Source organism: Heteronotia binoei, chromosome 2 (genome assembly GCF_032191835.1).
Source record: "Heteronotia binoei isolate CCM8104 ecotype False Entrance Well chromosome 2, APGP_CSIRO_Hbin_v1, whole genome shotgun sequence".
Classification (NCBI taxonomy): Eukaryota; Metazoa; Chordata; class Lepidosauria; order Squamata; family Gekkonidae; genus Heteronotia; species Heteronotia binoei.
Window position 1 is genome coordinate 196,291,902 of NC_083224.1, and position 27,396 is coordinate 196,319,297.

Sequence of the window (27,396 nt, forward strand, 5' to 3'; positions counted from 1 at the left end):
CTCAAAGTTCCCCGCTGTCCTAAATAAACTCACATTTTTAAAAAGTCCTGGACAGAAAAGATGAAGGCTTGGTAGGAAGAATTACTCCTTAAACCTTCGGTTGGCTTGAATCTTCTTGTAGTAATTTTCGGTCTCCTCGGTTTGCCCCTCTTTCTCTCCCACTGTCAAAGTGTTCGGCTTCCTCCGCAGTGTCGATTCTCGGCTGGCGGCACCCATCACGCTTTCTGCAGGGCTGGCCTCTGCCGACACAACTGGAGCGCTTCCCCCTACCCCTGAGGAGATGTTGATGGTGGCCACGCTCCCATAGCGCGGCTCATCCTGTTCTATGTCGCTGACGGAAGAGCCGGGAGAGACGCCAGCGCTCTTGGCGGGCCGGAAGCCGCGATAATCTTTGCTCATCTCGTTGAGCTCGTAAGTGTCTTGGATATCGGGAGCTTTCTGGGTAGCCTTCCATTCCCAAGGCCCGTTTCCGGATGATAAGTGAACCACGGGGTGATGCGGGGCATGGGCGTCAATGGTGACGACGCTGGAGCTGTCTCTTTCTGACGGAGAGCGGTATTGGGAAGAATCCGAGCTGGTGGAAGAGGAGGAGGTCTCTGAATGCTTCGGGGTCACCGATACCATCCCTTGCTGCTTCGACATGGCGATGACCTGCATGAGGCGCGGTGGGTTGGCCACCCGTTGCCCTGACCCCTTTTCTGCCATCATCATCCATTTGGCCCTCACAGCAGAACTGCCTTTGGGAGAAATGTTGGCCCCGGCATTGGCTTGGCTCTCCTCGGGGATGTGTACCAGTTGGGAAGCCCCGGGCCTCGGTTGGATGAGAACTCGCGGGCCCATGGAGGCTCGTTCGGCAGTCCGAGCTTGGACGGTGGGGTACAAGGACGGCGGGATATGATCCTCTTCTTCGCCAACCATGGAATCGGAGCCGGCTCGCCTGGCCACTTCTTCAGCCAGCGTCATGCTGCGTCCTTCGACAGATTTCTGCTTCCATTCGGTGATCAGCTGTTTGGAACGGGAGGCATCTACCGGCACGTGAATGGTCATGTGGCGACGGGCCGGGTCATCCATGGAGGGGGTGTTGACCCGCGGCAAGGTATTGCTGAAGGTGACCATGTTCTCCTTGCCCATGGGGCTACGTGGGGCCAGGAGATCCACGTCGACGCTAGCCCTCTTCAAACTGCCCAATGAGTTCTTCTCTCTCTGCACCTGTCGGTTCATCCCCTCCAGCCGGGTCTGGGGGTTGAGTTCATCCGTGCTGACGGACTTGTTCTGATGGTAGACGGAATCGTGGCCGCGCTGGGTGAGGGCTCTCAGGGCATCTTTGGCAGGGGGGTTGGAAGGGGCCTTCTCCGTTGGCGCTCTGAAGTTGCCAACTGCATGGTACGCCTACACATGGCAAGAAAAGATGAGCATTAGGGGCTAAAGAATCTGAGGATCCTGCAGGCAAGAACAAAAGCACACTTCCTTCCCATGAATGGAGAGGGAAATTGCTGAATTACAAATTATTATGAAACTTGGAACAAACATCTCCCCAGGACTGAACAGGGATATTGGGTTTTTTATCTCATTACATATGCTAAACCCACTCTCAACAAGTATGGCTTCATATCCACGGTATTTCAATGTATTTCTCTTTTAGGATGGTGTTTTTTGGTATTGACATACTCAAACAAGGGATATTGGCTGCTTATCCCATTAAATCAAAAGAGTTTCCGGCTCAACATTAGGAAGAACTTCCTGACAATTAGAGCGGTTCCTCAGTGGAACAGGCTTCCTCGGGAGGTGGTGGGTTCTCTTTCCTTGGAGGTTTTTAAACAGAGGCTAGATGGCCATCTGACAGCAATGAAGATCCTGTGAACTGAGGGGGAGGTGTTTGTGAGTTTCCTGCATTGTGCAGGGGGTTGGACTAGATGATCCTGGAGGTCCCTTCCAACTCTGTGATTCTGTTATTCTAACAGGCTTCCTTCTTGGCAGGTGGTGGGCTCTCCTACCTCAGAGGTTTTCCAACAGAGGCTAGATGGCCATCTGACAGCAAATGAGGATCCTGAGAATTAGGGGGAGGTCCTTGTGAGTTTCCTGCACTGTGCAGGGAGTTGACTAGATGACCCTGGAGGTCCCTTCCAACTCTAGGATTCTATGATTCTCCTTCCTTGGAGGTTTTTGAGCAGAGGCTAGATGGCCATCTAACAGCAATGAAGATCGTATGAATTTAGGGGAGGTGTTTGTGAGTTTCCTGCAATTGTGCAGGGGGTTGGACTAGATGACCCTGGAGGCTCCTTCCAACTCTACGATTCTATGATTCTATACAAATACTAAACCACTATATTGTAATGTATTTGTTTTCTACTGGAAAACTAGCATGATGTATATATCTATGTTACATGTTAAAACGTAAATTAGTTGTACAGGAAAAACTTTCTGGGAAAGGAAAACGCCCTCATTTTGACCCAGGCTTATGAGCAATAGAATAATTAACAGACCTTCTCACATTCCGACATGTTACTGTTTTGTTGGTTTCCCGCGCTAATGCAACCAGACCAGGCTTATGAGCAATAGAATAATTAACAGACATTCTCACATTCCAGCATGTTACCGTTTTGTTGGTTTCCCACACCAATGCAACCCAGACCAAAAGTTTTTTGAATTTGTTTATTTTATTACTCTGCTATTGGATTTCAACTGTGTACCACTTGCCTTCTAGACCCCACCAGCTATCTGCAGCTCTGCTCACTGTACCTCATTCCTCGTCTGAAAAAGTGTGCACACACACACTTTAAAAAGCTTATATTCTGAATAAAACTTTGTTGGTCGTAAAGGGGCCACTGGGTTCCTGCTTTGTTCTACTGCTTCAGACCAACACGGCTGCCCGCTTGGATCTTCCTTCCCATCTGTTCCTTTTTTTCCCATAGCAGAGGGGAAACTTCGGCACAGGCCTTAGTAATTCTAGCAGCACAACAGGCACAAAGGGAGACTGCACACACAAATGTCATCTGCGTCAGAGACTCACTGACAGTGAGTCTTCACAAGCATCAGAAGGATGGGGGTGGGGGCGGATTTCCTAGCCTAGCATTTCCCACATAATGCTGGTTTTCTACGAAGAAGAAGACTGCAAGATTTATAGCCTGCCCTTCTCTCTGAATCAGAGACTCAGAGCGGCTTAAAATCTACTATACCTTCTCCTCCCCCACAACAGACACCCTGTGAGATGGGTGGGGTTGGAGAGAGCTACTTATAGTAGCTGCTCTTTCAAGGACAGAGTCTCAGAGTGGCCTACAACCTCCTTTATCTTCCTCCCCCACAACAGACACCCTGTGAGGCAGGTGGGACAGAGAGCCCTCCCAGAAGCCACCCTTTCAAGGACAGAGTCTCAGAGTGGCCTACAATCTCCTTTCCCTTCCTCCTCCACAACAGACACCTTGTGAGGCAGGTGGGGCTAAGAAGCTCATACAGTAGCTGCCCTTTCAAAGACCAGAGTCTCAGGGGTGGCCTACAATCTCCTTTCTCTTCCTCCTCCACAACAGACACCTTGGTGAGGCAGGTGGGGCTGAGGAGAGCTCTCCCCGAAGCTGCCCTTTCAAGGAAAGAGTCTCAGAGCAGCCTACAATCTCTTTTCTCTTCCTCCTCCACAACAGACACCCTGTGAGGTGGGTGGGGCTGAGAGAGCTCTCCCAGCAGCTGCCCTTTCAAGGACAGAGTCTCATAGTGGCCTACAATCTCCTTTCCCTCCTCTCCCACAACAGACATCCTGTGAGGTGGGTGGGGCTGAGAGAGCTCTCCAGAAGCTGCCCTTTCAAGGACAGAGTCTCAGAACGGCCTTCAATCTCCTTTCACTTCCTCTCCCACAACAGACACCCTGTGAGGCGGGTGGGGGCTGAGAGAGCTCTCCCAGGAGCTGCCCTTTCAAGGTCAGCTCTGCCAGAGCTATGACTGACCCAGGGCCATTCCAGCAGCTGCAAGCCGAGGAGTGGGGAATCAACCCAGGTTCCCCCAGATAAGAGTCCGCGCACTTCACCACTACACCAAACTGGCTTAAAGAGGCTTTGGAGATGCACGGACTTACCAAGTAGGCCGCAATGCCGGAACCGATCAGGAAACCCACGTAAACGTCGATGGGTGGACTGCGGTATTGAGTGATCTGCGTCAGTCCGCAGACACCAGCCGCGATAGCGAAGGTGAACACCAGATTGGCTTCAGGAGCTTGGTGCTGTCCGAGATGATGGAATTGAAATACATCTGGAAAGAAGGAGGCGTTCTCATGAGGGATTATGGAACAGGGACCCGCAGCTGCCTTCCGCTGCATCAGACCCTTGGTCTGTTGTCAGGTCAGGTCCAGAGGGCCGTTTCAGGCCCTATGAGCGACTGGCTGTCATCTGCTTCCTTCTCCTCTCTCTCTCTTCTTCCCTCTGCATCACAGCTCTTGCTTTGCAAAACTTGCTCAATTGCACAGGAACTACAGAGCAAAACCTCTATTTTCTCCACTGGCTGAGGCTCCTCCTTGGGGGAAGGAGGGGGAGGCAGCACTTTGTTTCTGCAGGCTCTCTCAATCACAGAGCAAAGCTACTGAGCCCAAGCCTCTTTTCCTTCTATTGGCTGAAGCTCCCCCCCCCCCCAAGTCCCTGGGGAAGGAAGGAAAGAGCCGGGGCTTCCTTTGCCCAGGTCCCCTGGATCCCATGGAAGAAATACAAAGAAAGCACCTTTAAGACCAATGAGTGCTAATGTTTTAAGCACGTTTGAAGGGTTTTTTTTAAATTATTTGTGTTTGTCTGTGTCCTTATATAGTTTATATTTCTGCTACCTAATCTTAAGATACGCAACTGGCCCGGCCCAACAAGCCCTCATTTATGTCAGATCTGCCATGTAACAAGAAGAAGACTGCAAATTTGTACCCTGGCCCTTCTCTTTGAATCAGAGACTCAGAGTGGCTTACAATTTCCTATATCTTCTCCCCCCACAAAAGACACCCTGTGAGGTGGGTGGGGCTGAGAGGGCTCTCACAGCAGCTGCCCTTTCAAAGACAGAGTCTCAGAGTGGCCTACAATCTCCTTTCCCTTCTCCCCACAACAGACACCCTGTGAGGGAGGTGGGGCTGAGAGAGCTCTCCCAGAAGCTGCCCTTTCAAGGTCAGAGCTCAGAGCGGCCTACAATCTCCTTTCCCTTCCTCCCCCACAACAGACACCCTGTGAGGCGGGTGGGGCTGAGAGAGCTCTCCTAGAAGCTGCCCTTCCAAGGACATAGGCCTCAGAGTTGCCTACAATCTCCTTTCCCTTCCTCCCCCACAACAGACACCCTGTGAGGCGGGTGGGGCTGAGAGAGCTCTCGCAGAAGCTGCCCTTTCAAGGACTGAGTCTCAGATCGGCCTACAATCTCCTTTTCCCTTCCTCCCCCACAACAGACACCCTGTGAAGTGGGTGGAGCTGAGAGAGCTGGTTTACAGGCAGCTGCCCTTTCAAGGACAACTCCTACAAGAGCTATGGCTGACCCAAGGCCATTCCAGCAGGTGCAAGTGAAGGAGTGGGGAATCAAACCCAGTTCTCCCAGATAAGAGTTCAGACATTTCACCACTACAACCCCTGGTCTACTCAGGACTGGCAGCGGCTTTCCAGGGTTCAGACTGAGGTCTTTCATAATCACCTCCAACGTGAGCCTGTTAAGTGGGGAGGGCGGGGACTGAACCTGGGACCTTCTGCATGCCAAGCAGAGGCTCTACCACCAAGCCGGTTGGCCTTTCCCATTATGGTCCTAGCTGTTCCTGTAACTCATCATAACAACATCTTAGGCTGGAATGAGCTTGCAGCAGTGCTACAAAGAGCGTGTGGAGCAGGGAAGGGAAGAGAGACAGATGGAGAGGAAAGCGGGAGGGGAGGAAACAGTACAGGCAATAAAGTGGTACAGGAGAGACAGAGAGAGAGATGCGAGAGAGACCAGACTGAGGGATTCTCCCACGGCTTTGCTGATGGTGGGTGGCTTGTTTATGCACACGGGAATATATTACCCAAAATATTGTCCGTGAGCCATTTTCTGTTGTCAGACTCTTTTCACAACTTTCAGAACAACCCTATGAGGTAGGTCCTTAGAACATAAGAGAAGCCATGTTGGGTCAGGCCAGTGGCCCATCCAATCCAACCCTCTGTGTCACACATAAGAACATAAGAGAAGCCATGTTGGATCAGGCCAATGGCCCATCCAGTCCAACCCCTCTGTGTCACATAACAGAAGCCATGTTGGATCAGGCCAGTGGCCCATCAGTCCAATACTCTGTGTCACATAACAGAAGCCATGTTGGATCAGGCCAATGGCCCATCCAGTCCAACCCTCTGTGTCACATAAGACTTAAGAGAAGCCATGTTGGATCAGGCCAGTGGCCCATCCAGTCCAACCCTCTGTGTCACATAACAGAAGCCATGTTGGATCAGGCCAGTGGCCCATCCAGTCCAATACTCTGTGTCACATAACAGAAGCCATGTTGGATCAGGCCAATGGCCCATCCAGTCCAACCCTCTGTGTCACATAAGAACTTAAGAGAAGCCATGTGGATCAGGCCAGTGGCCCATCCAGTCCAACCCTCTGTGTCACATAAGAACTTAAGAGAAGCAATGTTGGATCAGGCCAGTGGCCCATCCAGTCCAATAGTCTGTGTCACATAACAGAAGCCATGTTGGATCAGGCAGTGGCCCATCCAATCCAATATTTCTGTGTCACATAACAGAAGCCATGTTGGATCAGGCCAATGGCCCATCCAGTCCAACACTCTGTGTCACCACAGTGGCCAATATATGTGTGTGTATATATATGTATACACACACACACATACATATATATATACTATGGCTAATAGCCACTGATGGACCTCTGCTCCATATTTTTATCCAATCCCCTCTTGAAGCTGGCTATGCTTGTAGCCTCCACCACCTCCTGTGGCAGTGAATTCCACCTGTTAATCACCCTTTGGGTGAAGGACTTCCTTTTATCCGTTTTAACCTGACTGCTCAGCAATTTCATCGAATGCCCACGAGTTCTTGTATTGTGAGAAAGGGAGAAACATAAGAAGCCATGTTGGGTCATTCAGTTGTCCTTTCCTGGACTTTTCCCAGTAATGTAGCACATTTTTTGAGGTGTGGTGACCAGAATTGTACGCAGTACTCCAAATATGTTTCCCTTATATATTCCCGTTCTGTGGGTGACTGGAAGGAAAACAAAATGGAGGCCTGGGTAGAAATGGGAAGCCGGGCTTCCAATTGGAGCCCCACAGTCAACCTTTGAGAGGGGCCCTAGCTCAGTGGTAGAACCTTTCTTTGGCACGCAGAAGATCCCAGCTTCAAAACACCACCTCTTCTGTTAAAAGAACCAGACAGAAGGTGATGCGAAAGATGATCTCACCTGAGACCCTGGAGATAAGTCTTTAAAAGACAACATGCAGTGATCATTCACTGGGATATAAGTTTTCACCAAGACCTGGAGTAAAAAAAAACCTCTGACGTCCTGCAACTGACGTCTGCAATCAGAAGACCGGTACCTATACTGAATGATCACTGGAAAAACTGAGCATTCTTTACACTGCCTTGTGGTTAGTGGTTAATGCATTGCTTTAAAACAGGGGTTTAAAACAGGAGCCACATGTGGCTTTTTCGCACACACGTGTGGCTCTCAAAGCCCCCACCACCCTGTTGGACAGCTTGGAGGAACACATTTAAAGTTGCTTTCTTGCCACCCTTCCCTCCTACCCCCACCCCATCTTCCTTCCTTCCTTCCCTCCCTCAAACATCAGACGTTCATGTGGTTCTCAGACATCTGATGTTTATTCTATGCGGCTCTTACGTTAAGCAAGTTTGGCCACCCCTGCTTTAAAACAAGGAGACTTTTGGTTCCCATGTGCCCGTTTTAAGTAATGTCCCCTCCTCATGATCATAAGAACTTTTAAGATCATAAGAATTTTTTAGAGCTTCCAGTCGGAGTAGACAAGGCTGTCCTTGGAGGTCTGATTCAGTAGAAGGCCATTTCACGTGTTCCTTTAGGAGCTGAGGTTGGAATAAGTGCAGAAAAGGGCAACTAGAAGGATTAAAGGTTTGGAACGCTTTCCCTATGAAGAAAGGTTAAAACGCTTGGGGCTCTTTAGCTTGGAGAAACGTCGACTGCGGGGTGACATGAGAGAGGTTTACAAGATAATGCATGGGACGGAGAAAGTAGAGAAAGAAGTACTTTTCTCCCTTTCTCACAATACAAGAACTTGTGGGCATTCGATGAAATTGCTGAGCAGTCAGGTTAAAACGGATAAAAGGAAGTCCTTCACCCAAAGGGTGATTAACAGGTGGAATTCACTGCCACAGGAGTGGTGGGGGCTACAAGCAAAGCCAGCTTCAAGAGGGGATTGGATAAAAATACGGAGCAGAGGTCCATCAGTGGCTATAAGCCACAGTATATATATGTGTGTGTTTGTGTATACACACACATATATTGGCCACTGTGTGACACAGAGTGTTGGACTGAATGGGCCACTGGCCTGATCCAACATGGCTTCTCTTATGTTCTTATGTGACATAGAGTGTTGGACTGGAGAGGCCATTGGCCTGATCCAACATGGCTTCACTTATGTTCTTATGTGACACAGAGTGTTGGACTGGATGGGCCATTGGCCTGATCCAACATGGCTTCTCTTATGTTCTTAAGTGACAGAGTGTTGTACTGGATGGGCCACTGGCGTGATCCCACGTGGCTTCTCTTATGTTCTTATGTGACACAGAGTGTTGGACTGGATGGGCCATTGGCCTGATCCAACATGGCTTCTCTTATGTTCTTAAGTGGCAGAGTATTGGACTGGATGGACCACTGGCCTGATTCAACATGGCTTCTCTTATGTTCTTATGTAAAATGAATTCTATCCTCCCACCACCGCTGGCTCTCTCGTTCCTGAGCGGCCTTTTGCCCTCCTCCCCACTCGGCGTAACCAGCCTTGAGGGTAAAACTTACCGAAACGTAGACAGCTGCAAAAGCAGAGAGCGTGGCATGCTGGGAGGGGAATGTCTTCCTGAAAGGAAAAAAGAAATGGTTGTACTAAAAAGAAAAGCGTAGTCCATCGCAATACAGTCCGTGGCTCGAAGGTGATGGGATCACTAAGACTGCATGCAGAGAACACCTTGAGGGATGAGAGGCAAACTATGGCCAAGGCTTGAAGAAGGGAATTACCAGGCCTCATTCTGGGCAGGTGCTCACAGGAGCGGAACTCTGGAGCCTCTAAATTTTATTGTGCTCATTCTTTCTTAGACCCCTCCTCCCCCCCAATACTTGCTTCTGGGCTCCCTTGTTCAAACCCCCTGTGAGAATTTTGCTGAACTCTAAGATCTGACAACCTTTCTAATATTTCCCCCCCACAAAAATGGGGAAATAACCAAAACATATCAAGCAGACAGATGGAAATCTTCCTCATGCTCTCTGTGGCCACATAGGAGTAAGTCATTTTAAAAGTATGAAGGTTTTATTATGACAATTGTAATTCAAGAAGCATTTGAAAGTAGATGCTGAGCGGATATAATTTAGTACACCTTCTGGTGATGTCTGCTGATGTAAGGAGCCGCATGGCGCAGAGTGGTAAAGCTGCAGTACTGCAGTCTGAGCTCTCTGCTCCCGACCTGAGTTCGATCCTGGCGGAATCTGGGTTCAGGTAGCCGGCTCCAGGTTGACTCAGCCTTCCATCCTTCCGAGGTCGGTCAAAGGAGTCCCCAGCTTGCTGGGGGGAAAGCGTAGAAGACTGGGGAAGGCAAGGGCAAACCACCCCATAAAAAGTCTGCCATGAAAATGTGTGATGCGACGTCACCCCAGAGTCAGAAATGACTGGTGCTTGCACAGGCGACTACCTTTGAAGAGCCCCGTGGCGCAGAGTGGTAAAGCTACAGTACTGCAGTCGGAGCCCTCTGCTCAATCCCACCGGAAGCTGGTTCAGGTAGCCAGCTCCAGGTTGACTCGGCTTTCCATCCTTCCGAGGTCGGTAAAAGGAGTCCCCAGCTTGCTTTTCATGGCAGACTTTTTACAGGGTGGTTTGCCATTGCCTTCCCCAGTCATCTACGCTTTCCCCCCAGCAAGATGGGGACTCCTTTGACTGACCTCGGAAGGATGGAAGGCTGAGTCAACCTGGAGCCGGCTACCTGAACCCAGATTCCGCCAGGATCGATCCCACCGGAAGCTGGTTCAGGTAGCCAGCTCCAGGTTGACTCGGCCTTCCATCCTTCCGAGGTCGGTCAAAGGAGTTCTCAGCTTGCTGGGGGGAAAGCGTAAAAGACTGGGGAAGGCAAGGGCAAACCACCCCATAAAAAGTCTGCCGTGAAAATGTTGTGATGCGACGTCACCCCAGAGTCGGAAACGACTGGTGCTTGCACAAGGGACTGCGTTGACCTTTTTTCTTTACTGGTGATGTCATGGGTGTGTAGCGAATGGGAATGAGTTGTGCTAATGAACTCCAGCAGCTCTTTTTCTACAAAATGACCCCTGGTTAGATTCATTTTCTAGAATTGATCTATCCAGATAGGGATGCCAAACCCTGCTTGGAAATTCCTGGAGATTTAGGGGTGGAGCTGGGGAGGGAGGCGTTTGGGGAGGGAAGAGACCTCAGCAGGGTGTGATGCACCAGGGGCCACCCTCCAAAGTGGGCATCTCCTCCACAAGAACTCATCTCGTTTGTCTGGCAATCAGTTGTAACTCCAGGGGAAACTCCAGGCTCCACCTGGAGGCTGGCAACCCTAGAGCTAGCTCTGGTGCCTACTGCTTCTTTATTGGAAACCACCCCAGAAAGGGGAGGAAGAAGAAGAGTTGGAATTATACCCCACCCTTCACTTGGCGTCTCAGAGGGATTTACTGTCTCCTTTCCCTTCCTCTCCTGATAACAGGCACCCTGTGAGGCGGGTGGGGCTGAGAGAGCTCTCCCAGAAGTTGCCCTTTCAAGGAAAGGGTCTCAGAGCAGCCTACAATCTCCTTTCCCTTCCTCCCCCACAACAGGCACCCTGTAAGGTGGGTGGGGCTGAGAGAGCTCTCCCAGAAGCTGCCCTTTCAAGGACAGAGTCTCAGAGCGGCCTACAATCTCCTTTCCCTTCCTCCCCCACAACAGATACCCTGTGAGAGGGGTGGGGCTGAGAGAGCTCTCCCAGAAGCTGCCCTACAAGGACAGAGACTCAGAGCGGCCTACAATCTCCTTTTCCTTCCTCCCCCACAACAGGCACCCTGTAAGGTGGGTGGGGCTGAGAGAGCTCTCCCAGAAGCTGCCCTACAAGGACAGAGTCTCAGAGCAGCCTACAATCTCCTTTCCCTTCCTCCCCCACAACAGACACCCTGTGAGGCGGGTGGGGGCTGAGAGAGCTCTCCCAGAAGCTGCCCTACAAGGACAGACTCTCAGAGCAGCCTACAATCTCCATCCCTTCCTCCCCAACAACAGACACCCTGTGAGGTGGGTGGGGCCGAGAGAGCTCCCCCAGAAGCTGCCCTTTCAAGGACAGAGTTTCAGAGCAGCCTATAATCTCCTTTCTCTTCCTCCCCCACAACAGACACCCTGTGAGGTAGGTGGGCTGAGAGCACTCTGAGAGTAGAATTGTGACTGACTCAAGGTCACCAGCTGGCTGCATGTGGAGAGGTGGGGAATCAAACCTCATTCTCCCAGATTAGAATCCACTGCTCTTAACCACAACCCCAGCCTGGTTTAACGAGTACACCGAAATGTTATGAGCCAGCTGCTGTGGAGAGTTTGAGGGATACCAAGGTTTATAATAAGAAACAAATAATTATTTAGCGGCATAGTTTATCTTTCCAGACATGCAAGGAAACAGAAGTTTTACAGGGTGATTCAGCAGCACCTATTATATTGGCTTGTAGAAGAGCTACAGTACCCTTCTTTTCCTTTTCCTGAAGATAGTTTTCTTTATCCTATCAACCTCAATATCTTTCTCTCTTTCTTTCTCTCTTTCTTGGTGTAGTGGTTAAGTGCGCGGACTCTTATCTGGGAGAACCGGGTTTGATTTCCCACTCCTCCACTTGCACCTGCTGGAATGGCCTTGGGTTAGCCATAGCTCTGGCAGAGGTTGTCCTTGAAAGGGCAGCTGCTGTAAGAGCTCTCTTAGCCCCACCCACCTCACAGGGTGTCTGTTGTGGGGGAGGAAGGTAAAGGAGATTGTGAGCCGCTCTGAGACTCTTCGGAGTGGAGGGGCGGATATAAATCCAATAACTTCTTCTTCTCTCTCTTTCTCTCTCTTCCTTCCTTCCTTCCTTCCTTCCTTCCTCTCCTTCCTTCCTTCCTTCCTTCCTCCTTCCTTCCTTCCTTCCCTCTCCCCCCTCTCTCTTTCTTTCTCTTTCTTTCTTTCTTCTTTCTTTCTTTCTTTCTTTCTTTCTTTCTTTCTTTCTCTCTTTCTCTCTTCTCTCTTCTTTCTCTCTTTCCCTCTTTCTCTCTTTCTCTCTTTCTCTCTCTCTTTCTCTCTTCTTTCCTTCCTTTTATTCTTTCCTCCCTCCCTCCCTTCCTCCCTCTTTCTCTCTCTATCTTTCTCTCCCTCTCTCCCTCCCTCCCTCCCTCCCTCCCTTCCTTCCTTCCTTCCTTCCTTCCTTCCTTCCTTCCTTCCTTCCTTCCTTCCTAGATAGTCCAAGCTACTTTGATCTTGTCAGATCATGGCTACTTAGAGACGAGGAGAGTGAACAAATTGGATATATATCCCTTCCTTCACTACCCAAAGGAGTCTCAGAGCGGCTTACAACATATTTTTCCTTCCCCTCCACATAACAGTCACCCTGTGAGATAGGTGGACCTGAGAGAGCCCTGACAGAAACTGCTCTTGAGAGGAACAACTCTGCAAGAAGTTGTGATTGACCCAAAGCCATTCTAGCAGGTGCAAGTGGAGGAGTGGGGAATCAAACTTGGTTCTCCCAGATAAGAGTCTGCACACTTCACCACTACACCAAACTGGCTCTCACAAGGACAGCTCTACCAGAGCAATGGCTGACCCAAGGCCATGCCAGCAGGTGCAAGTGGAGGAGTGGGGAATCAAACCCAGTTCTCCCAGATAAGAGTCTGTGCACTTCAGCACGACACCAAACTGGCTCTCAAGCAGGGTATGCCATGGTTGCTTATTTAGATGGGAGACAGTCAAGGAAATCCAGGGTTGGGACGCAGAGGGAGGCAATGGCAAACCCACCTCTGAATGTCTCTTTGCTTCGAAAACCCCCTCCACACCCTGATAATAGAAATGTAAACCCACCTAGGGCCTATGTTGGGTGTGCAAAAGGTCTGCGACTCATCCTGGCTCTCTAGTTGCCCGTTTGTCTGCAGGCCTTTCTCCTTGGCCTTCAGACCCAGGGCTTATTTTGTAGCAGGACCTCCTTTGCATATTAGGGCCACACACCCCTGATGCAGCCAATTCTCCAAGAGCTTACAGGGTTCATAGTCCAGGGCCTACTGGAAGATCCAGGAAGATTGGCTACATCGGGAGGTGTGTGGCCTAATATGCAAAGGAGTTCCTGCTACAAAAAAAAACTGTGTAACCTAAGAAAGGCAACCAAAAGGTTGAAGCAAAAAAAGAAACATCGAATAAACATAAGAACATAAGAGAAGCCATGTTGGATCAGGCCAATGGCCCATCCAGTCCAACACTCTGTGTCACATAAGAACATAAGAGAAGCCCTGTTGGATCAGGCCAGTGGCCCATCCAGTCCAACACTCTGTGTCACATAAGAACATAAGAGAAGCCATGTTGGATCAGGCCAGTGGCCCATCCAGTCCAACACTCTCTGTCACATAAGAACATAAGAGAAGCCCTGTTGGATCAGGCCAGTGGCCCATCCAGTCCAACACTCTGTGTCACATAAGAACATAAGAGAAGCCATGTTGGATCAGGCCAATGGCCCATCCAGTCCAATACTCTGTGTCACATAAGAACATAAGAGAAGCCATGTTGGACCAGGCCAGTGGCCTATCCAGTCCAATACTCTGTGTCACATAAGAACATAAGAGAAGCCATGTTGGATCAGGCCAATGGCCCGTCCAGTCCAACACTCTCTGTCACACAGTGGACGAAAAACCAAGCGCCATCAGGATGTCCACCAGTGGGGTCAAAACACTAGAAGCCGTCCCACTGTGCCCCCCCCCCAAGCACCAATAATACAGAGCATCACTGCCCCAGACAGAGAGATGGGGGAAGGAGAGGTGGAAAGGCAAACAGGAACGCAGTTCTTGCTGTCTTGACATCATGGGGTGTGGCCTAATATGCAAATAAGTTCCTGCTGGGCTTTTCCTACAAAAGATAAGCCCTGAATATACATAAAACTCTTCATATATAGAAAGGACCTTACACTGAGAAGTTCAACCATGGAGTAAGGGCTGATAAATATTTTTGAGATGCAACGTGGTGTACAATCAAGATGTACCATATTTCACGTCCCCCTGGGATCTGCTCCAGCCCAATCTGCAATACTCCGGTACAACTAGAAAAGAATCAGCCACACCTTCACACCTAAGACACATGCCTGAAATCAGAGCAATTGAAAATCAAGGGGCTATCTCCAGCCGCAACAATCAAATGCTCAACAGACGATGGCAAACTCGGTGTTTGCAACTCTTCCGAGGCCTGCCAGCGTGCTTAAGGAATCTCCTACGATTAACACATGAGAGGCTGTCCCAAAGGAAGATCATAGAATCAAAGAGTTGAAAGGGACCCTCCAGGGTCATCTAGTCCAACCCCCTGCACAATGCAGGAAATTCACAAAGACCTCCCCCTACGTTCACAGGATCAGCGGTGCTGTCAGATGACCATCCAGCCTCTGTCTAAAAACCTCCAAGGAAGGAAGGAGATGAAGAAGATGATGATGATATTATATATACTGTATATCCTGCCCTATACTCTGAATCTCAGAGCGGCCACAATCTCCTTTACTCCCCTCACCACAACAGAAACCCTGTGAGGCGGTTGGGGCTGAGAGAGCTCTCCCAGAAGGTGCCCTTTCAAGGACAGAGTCTCAGAGTGCCCTACAATCTCCTTTCCCTTCCTCCTCCACAACAGACACCCTGTAAGGCAGGTGGGGCTGAGAGAGCTCTCCCAGAAAGTGCCCTTTCAAGGACAGAGTCTCAGAGTGCCCTACAATCTCCTTTCCCTTCCTCCTCCACAACAAACACCCTGTGAGGCAGGTGGGGCTGAGGGAGCTCTCCCAGAAAGTGCCCTTTCAAGGACAGAGTCTCAGAGTGCCCTACAATCTCCTTTCCCTTCCTCCTCCACAACAGACACCCTTTGAGGCAGGTGGGGCTGAGGGAGCTCTCCCAGAAGCTGCCCTTTCAAGGACAGAGTCTCAGAGTGCCCTACAATCTCCTTTTCCTTCATCTCCCACAACAGACACCCTGTGAGGCAGGTGGGGCTGAGGGAGCTCTCCCAGAAGCTGCGCTTTCAAGGACAGAGTCTCAGAGTGGCCTACCATCTCTTTTCCCTTCTTCCCCCATAACAGACACCCTGTGGAGTGGGTGGGTTTGAGAGAGCTCTCCCAGAAGCTACCCTTTCAAGGACAGCTCTGCAAGAGCCATGGCTAACCCAAGGCCATTCCAGCAGCTGAAAGTGGAGGAGTGGGGAATCAAACCTGGTTCTCCCAGAGAAGGGTCCACACACTTAACCACTACACCAAACTGGCTCTTCTACCACCTCCTGAGGAAGCCTGTTTCACTGAGGAACTGCTCTGTCAGGAAGTTCTTCCTAATGTTGAGCCGAAAACTCTTCTGATTTTATTCCAACTGGTTCTGGCCTGACCTTCTGGGGCCACAGAAAACAATTCTGCACCGTCCTTTATATGACAGCCCTTCAAGTACTTCACCTGGATTCTTGTGTTCAGCTTTGGGCATCACATTTTAAGAAGGATATAGACAAGCTGGACGGGTCCAGAGGAGGGCGACAAAGATGGTGAGGAGTCTGGAGACCAAGTCCTATGAAGAAAGGTTGAAGGAGCTGGGGATGTTTAGCCTGGAGAGGAGGCGGCTGAGAGGTGATAGGATCACCATCTTCAAGTACTTGAAGGGCTGTCATGTAGAGGATGGGGTGGAATTGTTTTCTGTGGCCCCAGAAGGTAGGACCAGAACCAACGGGTTAAAATAAAACCAAAAGAGTTTCTGACTCAACATTAGGAAAAACTTCCTGACAGTTAGAGCAGTTTCTCAGTGGAACAGGCTTCCTCGGGAGGTGGTGGGCTCTCCTTCCTTGGAGGCTAGATGGCCATCTGACAGCAATGAAGATCCTGTGAATTTAGGGGGTGGTATTTGTGAGTGTCCTGCATTGGGCAGAAGGTTGGACTAGATGACCCTGGAGGTCCCTTCCAACTCTAAGATTCTATGATTCTAAGATGGTGGAGATGAGAATTCACCTGGGAATTCCTGTGGTGGATGCCTAAACACGCTTACCTGGCTGAAAGGATGGCGTGCTGGTCTTGGCCCGAGCAGATATCCTGCGTGATGTAAGGGTTGGAGTCACAGGAGATTCCCAGAAGGGTGTAGTTGGGCTTGCAAACGGTCAAGAAAAAGGGGGCATGGTAGCCTGTGGCCAGCTGGATCACATCGGTCACCAGGGCAGTAGCGCAGAGGCCAAAAACGTGGACACCTACAACAAGAGTGGAGGGGAATTAATTTCAGCCAGGGATCGAGCAGAATCAGGGCTGTAACCCGGATTTTTTCCTTGCGGGGCACAAGACACTATTTTTTTTCCCTTGCGGGGCACAAGGCACTAAATTTAAAACTGGCAGGGGGCGGAAATCCATCTGCTCTTTCCAAAGCAGCCAGGAAATGACAAGAAAAATACTCTCCGTGTAACAAAACAATATCAGAACATAATTACAATGATTCCCAGTACAACAATATATTATAGTAACAACATTATCAATTCCAGTGACGGAATACCATTCAGAGCACACAATTTCACTACTGTCCATAAGATGATGCTACATTCATTCAATACAGTCCGACAATGATTCAAAACCGGTCCGTTCTCGTTTCGGATCTGTGTGATCCTTCCTCTGGGACCGTCTAGTTTATTTTTAGGTGCAGTAGTCCAATGGTGCCTTATTTCGTTACAATTCACTGTTTTCCAGGCTCTCTCTCATTAATTTCCTTTCTTCAGAACGCTGCTCCATTTCTCCATTTGGCCGTCGTTGTCTGCGGAACAGTTGGACCGTTGGTCTCCCACGTAAGTTGTAAAAAATGTTTTGAAGCTCGTAGAAGCCTATCGTGAAACAGGGCATCAAGTGAATCCCTGTTGCGCCCTTTTGCCTTGCTGCTTGTCATCTCTACACTGGCTACGAGAAGATTTGGAGCACAGGGCTCCATCTGCACGGCTCATCCCACCATGTCTCGGAGTCCCAGCTTTAAGGAACAATGACAAGGATTTGTATCCCAAAGCAATCGACTACTGCTATAAGTATATGGACTTTGGGTATGGGTGTGGCTTATATTTGCACTTTTGGTATTGTATGATTTTATGAGGATATTTGATTGTATAAAATAATTGGAAAATCTGGGGTTTTGTTTACATGAATGCCTACGGGCTTTCTTTCCTGTTTTTCCATCTATCAGCATTTCATTGCGTTCAGGGTATAGTTTTGTTACACGGAGAGTATTTTGCTTGTCATTTCCTGGTTGTAAAACCTCCGTGGTCCTGGCATCGTTTTGCCTTTCCAAAACAGCAGCAGGCAAATTAAATCAAGAAAAACACGCCCCCTCTGCGAAGCACGCCACTTGGTTGTGAGCAGAGGGCTCCGACTGCAGTACTGCAGCTTTACCACTCTGCTTACCAAAAAAGCCAATATCTTACGAAATCAGGATCCACTTCCTTCCAGAGTCATTGTAAGCAGTTTTGCTCTCACAGAGTTTTCTAAGTTATACACCTTACTCATACCCGTGAGCTCTCTGGTTTCACATACTCCGGACTCTTTTTGTGGCAGGAACGCCTTTTGCATATTAGGCCACGCCCCGCTGAGGTAGCCAGTCCTCCTGGAGCTTACAGCAGGCCCTGTACGAAGAGCCCTGCAAGCTCTTGGAGGATTGGCTACCTCAGGGGGGGCGTGGCCTAATATGCAAAGGAGTGTCTGCTACAAAAAAAACCTGGATAGAGCACTTAAACACTTGGGCAGATGGCCAATGTTCACGGATGCTGGGGATCACAAGGACTCAGACAAGTGAGGGCAAGCACCACCCCACCATTTGCTACAGACCTCCAGGTACGGAGCTGGAGGCTGCCAGACTTACCCACAAACCGGACCGTCCTGCGCAGAAAGGAGTTGAAATTGCACCCGCCGGCGTTGATGCTCCCTTCGGAGCCCGTCCGTCCTTTCAGCTTGGACTGCAGGCAGTACACGAGGCCTTCCCCCACCATGATCTGCACGTGACAGGGAGCAGAAAGATTCAGGGACCCGAGTGCAAAAGCCACCCCAGCTCCACCCGCTGCTCTCGGGCCGCGTGCCTGACCAGCAGGATTTAGCTGCAGAGGGGGAAAACCCTTTTTGATTTGGATTGGATGGGATGCTGTGATGTCACAGAGGAGGTGCAGGCCCTTAAGTGGAACTGCTGTGATATCGGAGAGGGATGAGGAGACAGATGGGCACGAGGAGGGGAAGCAGGGGAGGCTAAAATGGGAAGATGAGCAGGGCTGAGAAGAGACAGCTGGCAGCTGGGAAAAGCAGTCCAGAGGGAGGGAGGAGAGACAAGCTTGTAAAAAGAAGAGTCGTTCTGCCAGGCCTATGATTGAGGACGGTGATGGGTTCCATCTCTGATCGCCCTCCTCCTCTCTACCCCTCTTCTCCTTTTCAGGTCAGACAGATTATGCATCACTCTCCCGCAAGCTGTATGCGATCTTTTATTTATGTGCTGGTTTAGAACGTTATGTATTTTATTATATATCAGGCGTGGCCAAGCTTGCTTAACGTAAGAGCCACATAGAATAAATGTCGGATGTTTGAGGGCTGCAAGACAAGAACGTCAGATGCTTGAGAGCCAGGGAGGGAGGGAAGAGAGATGGGGAGAGAGAGATGGAAAGAAAGCAACTTTCAATGCATTCTCCAAGTGGTCGGCTGGCTTGGCTTGGAGAAGCGATTTAAAGAGACAAATGCCTTCTCCAAGCTGGCCAACGGGGCAGCGGGGGCTTCAGGAGCCATACAATTTGTGTGGAAGAGCCACATGTGGCTTCTGAGCCACAGTTTGGCCACCCCTGTTATATATTATTTGATATTTTATTGTATTTGTGTATTAGAAATATTAATACTGAATAGCCAAATGCTTTTATCAATGTTTCTCATTCTGAGCCTGGACAAGAGGTAGAGTGGGGTACAACTCTTAATAAATCAAGTGCAGGGGTTTTTTTGAGCAGGAATGCAATTCTGGCTAGCTTGGAAGCAGGGGGTGTGGCCTAATATGCAAATGAGTTCCTGCTGGGCTTTTTCCCTAAAAGAAACCCCCATGTGAAACAGTGGTGATGTCAGGGGGTGTGGCCTAATATGCAAATGAGTTCCTGCTGGGCTTTTCCTACAAAATGTCCTGTGTGAAACAACCATGATGTCAGCGGGTATGGCTTAATATGCATATGAGTTCCTGCTGGGCTTTTTCTACAAAAAAAGAAACGGAAACCTAAGGGAGGTATCTGAGAGGGAGGGATGGTGGCTCAGTGGTAGAGCATCTGCTTGGTAAGCAGAAGGTCCCAGGTTCAGTCCCCGGCATCTCCAACTAAAAAGGGTCCAGGCAGTAGGTGATGGAGATGGAGGGACGGTGGCTCAGTGGTAGAGCATCTGCTTGGGAAGCAGAAGGTTCCAGGTTCAATCCCCGGCATCTCCAACTAAAAAGGGTCCAGGCAGTAGGTGATGGAGATGGAGGGACGGTGGCTCAGTGGCAGAGCATCTGCTTGGGAAGCAGAAAGTCCCAGGTTCAATCCCCGGCATCTCCAACTAAAAAGGGTCCAGGCAGTAGGCGTGGAAAACCTCCGCTTGAGACCCTGGAGAGCCGCTGCCAGTTTGACTTTAGGGAGGGATAGTGGCTCAGTGGTAGAGCATCTGCTTGGTAAGCAGAAGGTCCCAGGTTCAATCCCCGGCATCTCCAACCAAAAAGAGTCTAGGTAAGTAGGCGTGAAAAACCTCAGCTGGAGACCCTGGAGAGCCGCTGCCAGTCTGAGTAGACAAGACTGACTTTGAGGGACCCAGGAGGGTCTGATTCAGTAGAAGGCAGCTTCATATGTTCATATGAGAGGAGACAGAAGAAAAGGACTGGATGAGAGAGGAGGAGGAGGAAAACCACACTTAGGCTTTGTACCTCTTGCGTAAACAGCTGGGAGATAGCTAATGCGCCTCCCGATTGCTGGAAGGACATGGGATTTGGAAACGGATGTGTCAGGAGCACACCAGGGAGCCTTCTGAAGCAGCTCAGTTTGGAAAATCCCATTTCAATGTTGCTTCTCCCTTGATATGAATTGGGCTCACCACGCTTTCTACCCACGCCTTTTGGATCCCTTTCCTGGCGTCCACTTTCCCCCCCCTATAACAGGCACACTTTCTTCCCCATTCATTTTCTGTACATCAGTAAATCGGTGGAAGAAGGCAGCAAGTTTTGTACACTTCTGCATGGTCGAGTTGAATGCCTCCCACCAGGCGAAGGAGACTTCCACTGACAACCAAGTCTTCCACTAGAGCAGGAGTGGCCAAACTGCAGCTCTTTCACATATACCAGGGGTGGCCAAAGGTAGCTCTCCAGATGTTTTTTTGCCTACAAGTCCCATCAGCCCCAGCCAGCATGGCCGATGGCTGGGGCTGATGGGAGTTGCAGGCAAAAAACATCTGGAGAGCTACCGTTGGCCACCCCTGACATATATGATGCGGCTCTTTCACACATATGGTATGGCTCTCAAAACCCCCACTGCCCTGTTAGATGGCTTGGAGAAAGCATTTGTCTATTTAAATCACTTCACCAAGCCAGCTGATGGCTTGTAGAATGCAAAGTTGCTTTCTTTCCACCTCTTCATCCTCATCTTAACATTAAGAAGAAGAAGACTGCAGTTTTATACCCCGCCCTTCTCTCTGAATCAGAAACTCAGAGCAGCTTACAATCGTCTATATCTTCTCCCCCCACAATAGACACCCTGTGAGGTGGGTGGGGCTGAGAGGGCTCTCACAGCAGCTGCCCTTTCAAGGACAGAGTCTCAGAGCGGCCTACAATCTCCTTTCCCTTCTTCCCCCACAACAGATACCCTGTGAGGTGGGTGGGGCTGAGAGGGCTCTCACAGCAGCTGCTCTTTCAAGGACAGAGTCTCAGAGTGGCTTACAATCTCCTTTCCCTTCTTCCCCCACAACAGATACCCTGTGAGGTGGGTGGGGCTGAGAGGGCTCTCCCAGCAGCTGCTCTTTCAAGGACAGAGTCTCAGAGCGGCCTTTAATCTCCTTTCCCTTCTTCCCCCACAACAGATACCCTGTAAGGTGGGTGGGGCTGAGAGGGCTCTCCCAGCAGCTGCCCTTTCAAGGACAACCTCTGCCAGAGCTATGGCTGACCCAAGGCCATTCCAGCAGCTGCAAGTGGAGGAGTGGGGAATCAAACCCGGTTCTCCCAGATAAGAGTCCACACACTTACCCACTACACCAAACTGGCTCACCCCCTGGCCTATTCTATACCATTGCCCATCTTAAGAAGTACATCACAAAACACAAAACCAACAAACTGATGATGAAAACTGTTGGGCGGAATCCGTTTGCAATGACAACGTCAAGGAAGCAGAAACACGGGTGGAATTCTAGCAGGAGCTCCTTTGCATATTAAGCCACGCCCCCTGATGTAGCCAATCCTCCAAGAGCTTACAAGGCTCCTTTTTGTAAGCTCTTGGAGGATTGGATACATCCCCCCCAAGAGTTGCCATCGTTAGTCCTTCAGGATGGCTTTCGATCTTCTTGGTTAGCAGCAGTCCACCCTACATGGATGAGTCTAGGTCTTTCTCCACACTCTCTTCTAGACATCGTCAGACAGAGGGTGCTCGATACCGAACAGCAACGAGATCTCAGTGAAGTGCCAAGTTTTCTGGCACCAGATAATTCTAAATTCATTGTAGCACCAGCAGGGTATCTCTCATCCCTGGAATCCCCCATTCATCATAGAGCCTTTTCCCTAGTTAGATGGCATGCATTCCCCTTTGCAGTTTTAGAGGGGAGATATAGAAAGATCTCTAAGAACGAGAGGGTCTGCCCTTGTGGAGCAGGGACCATCGAAACTGTCGAACATGTTCTCCTCTCATGCCAATTTTACCAGGAGACACGGGAGAGGTTAATTAGTCCCTTAATAAGTAGATTTCAGGGCCATTCCAGTCTTTCTAATTCTGAGGTCACTAGGGAGTTTCTAATGGGTGTGATCGCACAGATTACAGGCCCTCGTGCCAGGTTCTTTTCCATTGCATGCAAAGTTCGCAAAGATATATCACAGGGGTGGCTAACTGTCAGACTTTGGAACTTCAAATGAAAACGGACCATTTTGTTTCAAAATTAATCCATTTATTTGAGAACTAGTGGTCTGGGATAGAAGCAGATTGAGTTTGATACATTCCAAGGCCGCGCCTGGTATTTTGTAGAGTACATGAAAGCATAACAATAAAACCATTCTCACACCCTGAGAGACAGTTGCCTGTTCCCAGACTCCCTTATCTCTTTCCCAAGGAAGGAACCCCGCTGGTTACCTTGGGGCATACCAGCTTCAAAGGCTCAAGGCGCTTGTTGGTGCCAAGCGAGAAATTCCTCCCTTGCGGTTAGCAACTGTCCCTTTCCTTTGAAATGCAGACCTTTATTCTCATGGTTAGCATTAGCATACAAAATGGCGTTAGTTAGGGCAAGGGAACACATCTACTCAGAGTACAGTTAAGGGTAAGTTACAATGTCTGACACTAACAGGGGTGGTTTTTTGCCTACAACTCCCCTCAAACCCAGCCATTGGCCATGCTGGCTGGGGCTGATGGGAGTTGTAGGCAAAAAAACATCTGGAGAGCTACCGTTGGCCACCCCTGCTATATTATGTCCTGAAGCTAAATGTTAATTGCAATTTTATATATAGCTCATCTCCTACCTTTTATCTTATGCGATAGCTTTTGTTAATTTTTTCTGATGGGTGCTGGTCGTCGACCGTATTAAAACCAAACAAACAAACGATTGGCTGCATCAGGGGTACGCAGCCTAATATGCAAAGGAGCTCCTGCTAGAATTCCACCCCTAGGCTTGCCAATCCCCAGGTCCCGGCGGGGGTTCTCCCGCTTTCCCAGGCTCCTTCCTGCTCCCAGTCAGCTGGCCGGCGGGGGAAAGCCCCTCCCCCACAGCCACCCTGTCCCTTTCCACCTCCAAAGGCTTCCTCTTGGGATGGTGTGTCTGTGTCTTTAAGGCTGAATGGAGGCGGAGTGAGCAGGCAGAACAACATGGCTGCTCTCAGTGGCTGTGAAAGCAGCCCAGACCCTCCGTTGGCTGCACAATCTTTTCAGAGGTCGTTTGCATAGGAAAGGTAAACTTGAACCTTTGGTTGCTCTGTGTGACTTTGAAGAAGTTGGAAGTTCAGCAACTCGTGAGTAGAGATGTCAGTCCCCAGGTGGGAGCAGGACCACCCCCGCTTCAGAGTCATCAGAAATGAGGGTGGGGGGGAGGGCGAGAGAAGGGAAATGTCTGCCGGACACTTCATTATTCCCTATGGAGATCGATTCCATAGGGCATAATAGAGAATTGATCTGGAGGTATCTGGGGCTCTGGAGGGGTTGCATTTTGAGGTAGAAGCACCGGATTTTCAGCATAGCATCTCATGGCTCTTCTCAAAATGCTCACCAAGTTTCCAAAAGAGTGGACCAAAAGAGTGAGCCCAAAAGAAGGTGCCCCTATCCTTCATGATTTCTAATAATAATAATACATTTTAATTTATACCCAACCCTCCCCGCCGAAGCAGGCTCAGGGCGGCTATGTCTAATGCAGGGAAGGCATTTGAAAGGCGTGCGGCCCCTTTAAATGTGATGGCCAGAACTCCCTTCGGAGTTCAATTGTGCTTGTCCCACCCTTGCTCCTGGCTCCACCCCAATGTCTCTTGGCTCCACCCCCAATGTCTCCTGGCTCCACCCCCAATGTCTCCTGGCTCCACCCCCAATACCTCTTGGCTCCACCCCCAATGTCTCCTGGCTCCACCGCAATGTCTCCTGGCTCCACCCCCAAAGTCACCAGATATTTCTTGAATTGGACTCGCTACCCTATCCAGCCCTGAGCAGAAAGACACGGAAAAGGGCCTCTTCCCCCATTCCTGGAGAGTCCCCAGCTACTCACGGAAGCCGCAGGAGCTGCAAAGGCCAGGCTGAGAAGCATCAGAAGAGGAATCATCTCCTCGTTGGTTTCCACGTAGGGCATGGAGAGAGCTCGGTCATAGCACTGGAAACCCACCTTGGCCGGCTTGAAGAGGTCCGTGAGCTCCAAGAAATAGAGAGTCACGATCGAGGAGGCCACAATGGGCAACTGCGAGGACAGAAAGGATGGAGGCCCAAGTCAAAAGGAGTGTCGGGAATCCTGGGATTTGAACTCAGCACCTCGTGGCTGGAAGCTGGAGCTTAGTCTAGTTAGGAGCTCCCTGGCCAAACCTCCTCCCCTTCTGTTCCTCTCCCAAGCTTTTATTTTGTAAATTCTCTGTTTCGGGTGTCCCTAACTTGGGGGGCTTGTGAGCACCTTTGGGATTTTGAGAGGGGGTGGTGAGCACCACTCCAAAATGGCTGCCATGGTAGGTGGGGCCAAACACAAAATGGCTACCTTAGGAGAAAAAGACATTGGATTTGTATCCCGCCCCCCACTCTGAATCTCCGAGTGGCCTACAATCTCCTTTCCCTTCCCCACAACAGACACCCTGTGAGGCAGATGGGGCTGAGAGAGCTCTAACAGAAGCTGCCCTTTCAAGGATAGAGTCTCAGAGCAGCCTACAGTCTCCTTTCCCTTCCTCTCCCACAACAAACACCATGTGAGGCAGGTGGGGCTGAGAGAGCTCATACAGTAGCTCCCCTTTCAAAGACAGAGTCTCAGAGCAGCCTACAATCTCCTGTCCCTTCCTCCCCCACAACAGACACCCTGTGAGGCAGGTGGGGCTGAGAGAGCTCTCCCAAAAGCTGCCCTTTCAAGGACAGAGTCTCAGAGCGGCCAACAATCTCCTGTCCCTTCCTCCCCCACAACAGACACCCTGTAAGGTGGGTGGGACTGAGAGAGCTCTTACAGAAAGCTGCCCTTTTGTGGACAACCTCTGCCAGAGCTATGGCTGACCCGAGGCCATTCCAGCAGGTGGAAGTGGAGGAGTGGGGAATGAAACCCGGTTCTCCCAGATGAGACTCCACACACTTAACCACTCCGTCAAATGGGATACCTCCTTTCTTACACTTCCTGGGAAGAAGGGAAGTCTGAGGGAGGAATGGGACCACACATTGACTGAGGAAAGCCCAGGTGCTCACCAGTCCCCCTCATCCTCCAGTGGGAAACCCTTCCATTTGAATGGGGGCAGCTAATAACAAGTCCTGCCTTACAACCACCCAATCTGCTTTCCTAACACCTTGCCAGGTGGATCCAAGCGGGCAGCCATGTTGGTCTGCAGTAGCAGAGCAAAGCAGGAGTCCAGTGGCACCTTTAAGACCGACCCAGTTTTATTCAGAACGTCAGCTTTCGTGTGCTCTCTAAGCTCACTTCATCAAACGAGGGGGATCAGGTATTGCGGGCTGAAATACAAGCAGTTTGTTGATTAAGTATGCAGACTGATCACATGGTAAACCAATGTGGCTTGGCCATTTGGTCTGGGTAGCCATAAAAGGTAATAAAGTCTTCTGCCAATTGGTGTTGCTGTAAATCGAGGTGAATCACAAAAGGATGTGTATTCCCTAGTGGTGGTCCTTTTGTGATTCACCTCGATTTGCAGCAACACCAATTGGCAGAGGACTTTATTACCTTTTATAGTTATCCAGACCAAATGGCCAAGCCACACTGAGAGCCAGTTTGGTGTAGTGGTTAAGTGTGCGGACTCTTATCTGGGAGAACTGGGTTTGATTCCCCACTCCTCCACTTGCACCTGCTGGAATGGCCTTGGGTCAGCCATTGCTCTGGTAGAGCTGTCCTTGTGAGAGCCAGTTTGGTATCGTGGTGAAGTGCGCAGACTCTTATCTGGGAGAACCAAGTCTGATTCCCCACTCCTCCACTTGCACCTGCTGGCATGGCCTTGGGTCAGCCATAGCTCTGGCAGAGGTTGTCCTTGAAAGGGCAGCTGCTGTGAGAGCCCTCTCAGCCCCACCCACCTCACAGGGTGTCTGTTGTGGGGGAGGAAGGGAAAGGAGATTGTGAGCCACTCTGAGACTCTTTGGAGTGGAGGGCAGGATATAAATCCAATATCTTCTTCTTCTACTACTACTACCATATGATCAGTCTGCATACTGAATCAACAAACTGCTTGTATTTCAGCCCCCGATTTCTGATCCCCCTCGTCTGAGGAAGCGTGCTTAGAGAGCACACGAAAGCTGATGTTCTGAATAAAACTTGGTTGGTCTTAAGGGTGCCACTTGACTCCGACCTTGCCAGGTGCTGAGGGAAGTACTGGTGGGCATGATAGTGCCCATGGCCACCACTTTGGGGGACCCTGCTTGACTCACCTCCACAAAGTAGAAACAGGGAAGGAGTGTCATGCTGTCCTTGGGAGCCTTTGACTTCTCCTTTGCAGCGATCATGGTGTCAGCGGTGGGATTGTGAGGAATGGGTGGGGGGAAGGGAGGGTCTTACTTCAGGTTCTGTAGGGGAAGAAGATCAAAAACATGAGAGAGGGATGGGAATTTACTGCAGGGGGGCATTCCCAAGAGAAGAACAGCTGCTGCTAGAAACAGCTTGAGGTACCTCCTCCCCTCCCTAGGACGGTGCTCGCTTGCTAAAAGGAGAGGTCCAGTTGTGACCGTCTCTTCCATACTCCTACAGTGATAACCTTGCTGACAATGGTGTCAAGAAAGGGGAGGGGGTTTTGCTAAGAACCATCATTGCCCGTGATCCCACCAGGTATCGAGTCTCGAGCGGGATAACTCAGCACCGATTGCCTTGGGAAAGAAGAGAGGCTAAAGGAACCAACGCTAAGATCTGTGAGTACTTTTCCTTGAGGGCCCTGGATTTCTCCTGCCAACTTCCAAAGGCTGTTCGTTCAGCCCTCTCCCTGCTGGAGAAGAAAAGAGTGCACAATCCAAGCCAAGTGGTGCCCACGATGCATGGCTCCAAGGTACAGCACCATCCCTTTACAGTCATACAAGAGGACTGAGACCTTTCTTGGATATATCAAAGCTCCCTTGTACTTTTGAGATTTCTCGGTGCAACTTCTGCTGCTCCTGGGAGTTGTCCCAGGTGCCGAATCTGAACTTTTGAGATGGGATGGAGAAA

General features: G+C 50.1%; 1 protein-coding gene across 1 annotated transcript; it reads right to left on the reverse strand.

Moving 5' to 3' along the window:
* PLPPR3 (phospholipid phosphatase related 3) lies at nucleotides 1–26,754 on the reverse strand. The gene is given in 8 exon segments (XM_060232801.1): nucleotides 1–1,389; nucleotides 4,064–4,188; nucleotides 4,191–4,236; nucleotides 8,968–9,025; nucleotides 16,397–16,592; nucleotides 18,233–18,362; nucleotides 24,289–24,474; nucleotides 26,631–26,754. Coding segments are annotated over 8 exon segments (2,124 nt in total). The 5' UTR covers nucleotides 26,706–26,754; the 3' UTR covers nucleotides 1–81.
* Nucleotides 26,755–27,396: the final 642 nt, after the last annotated feature.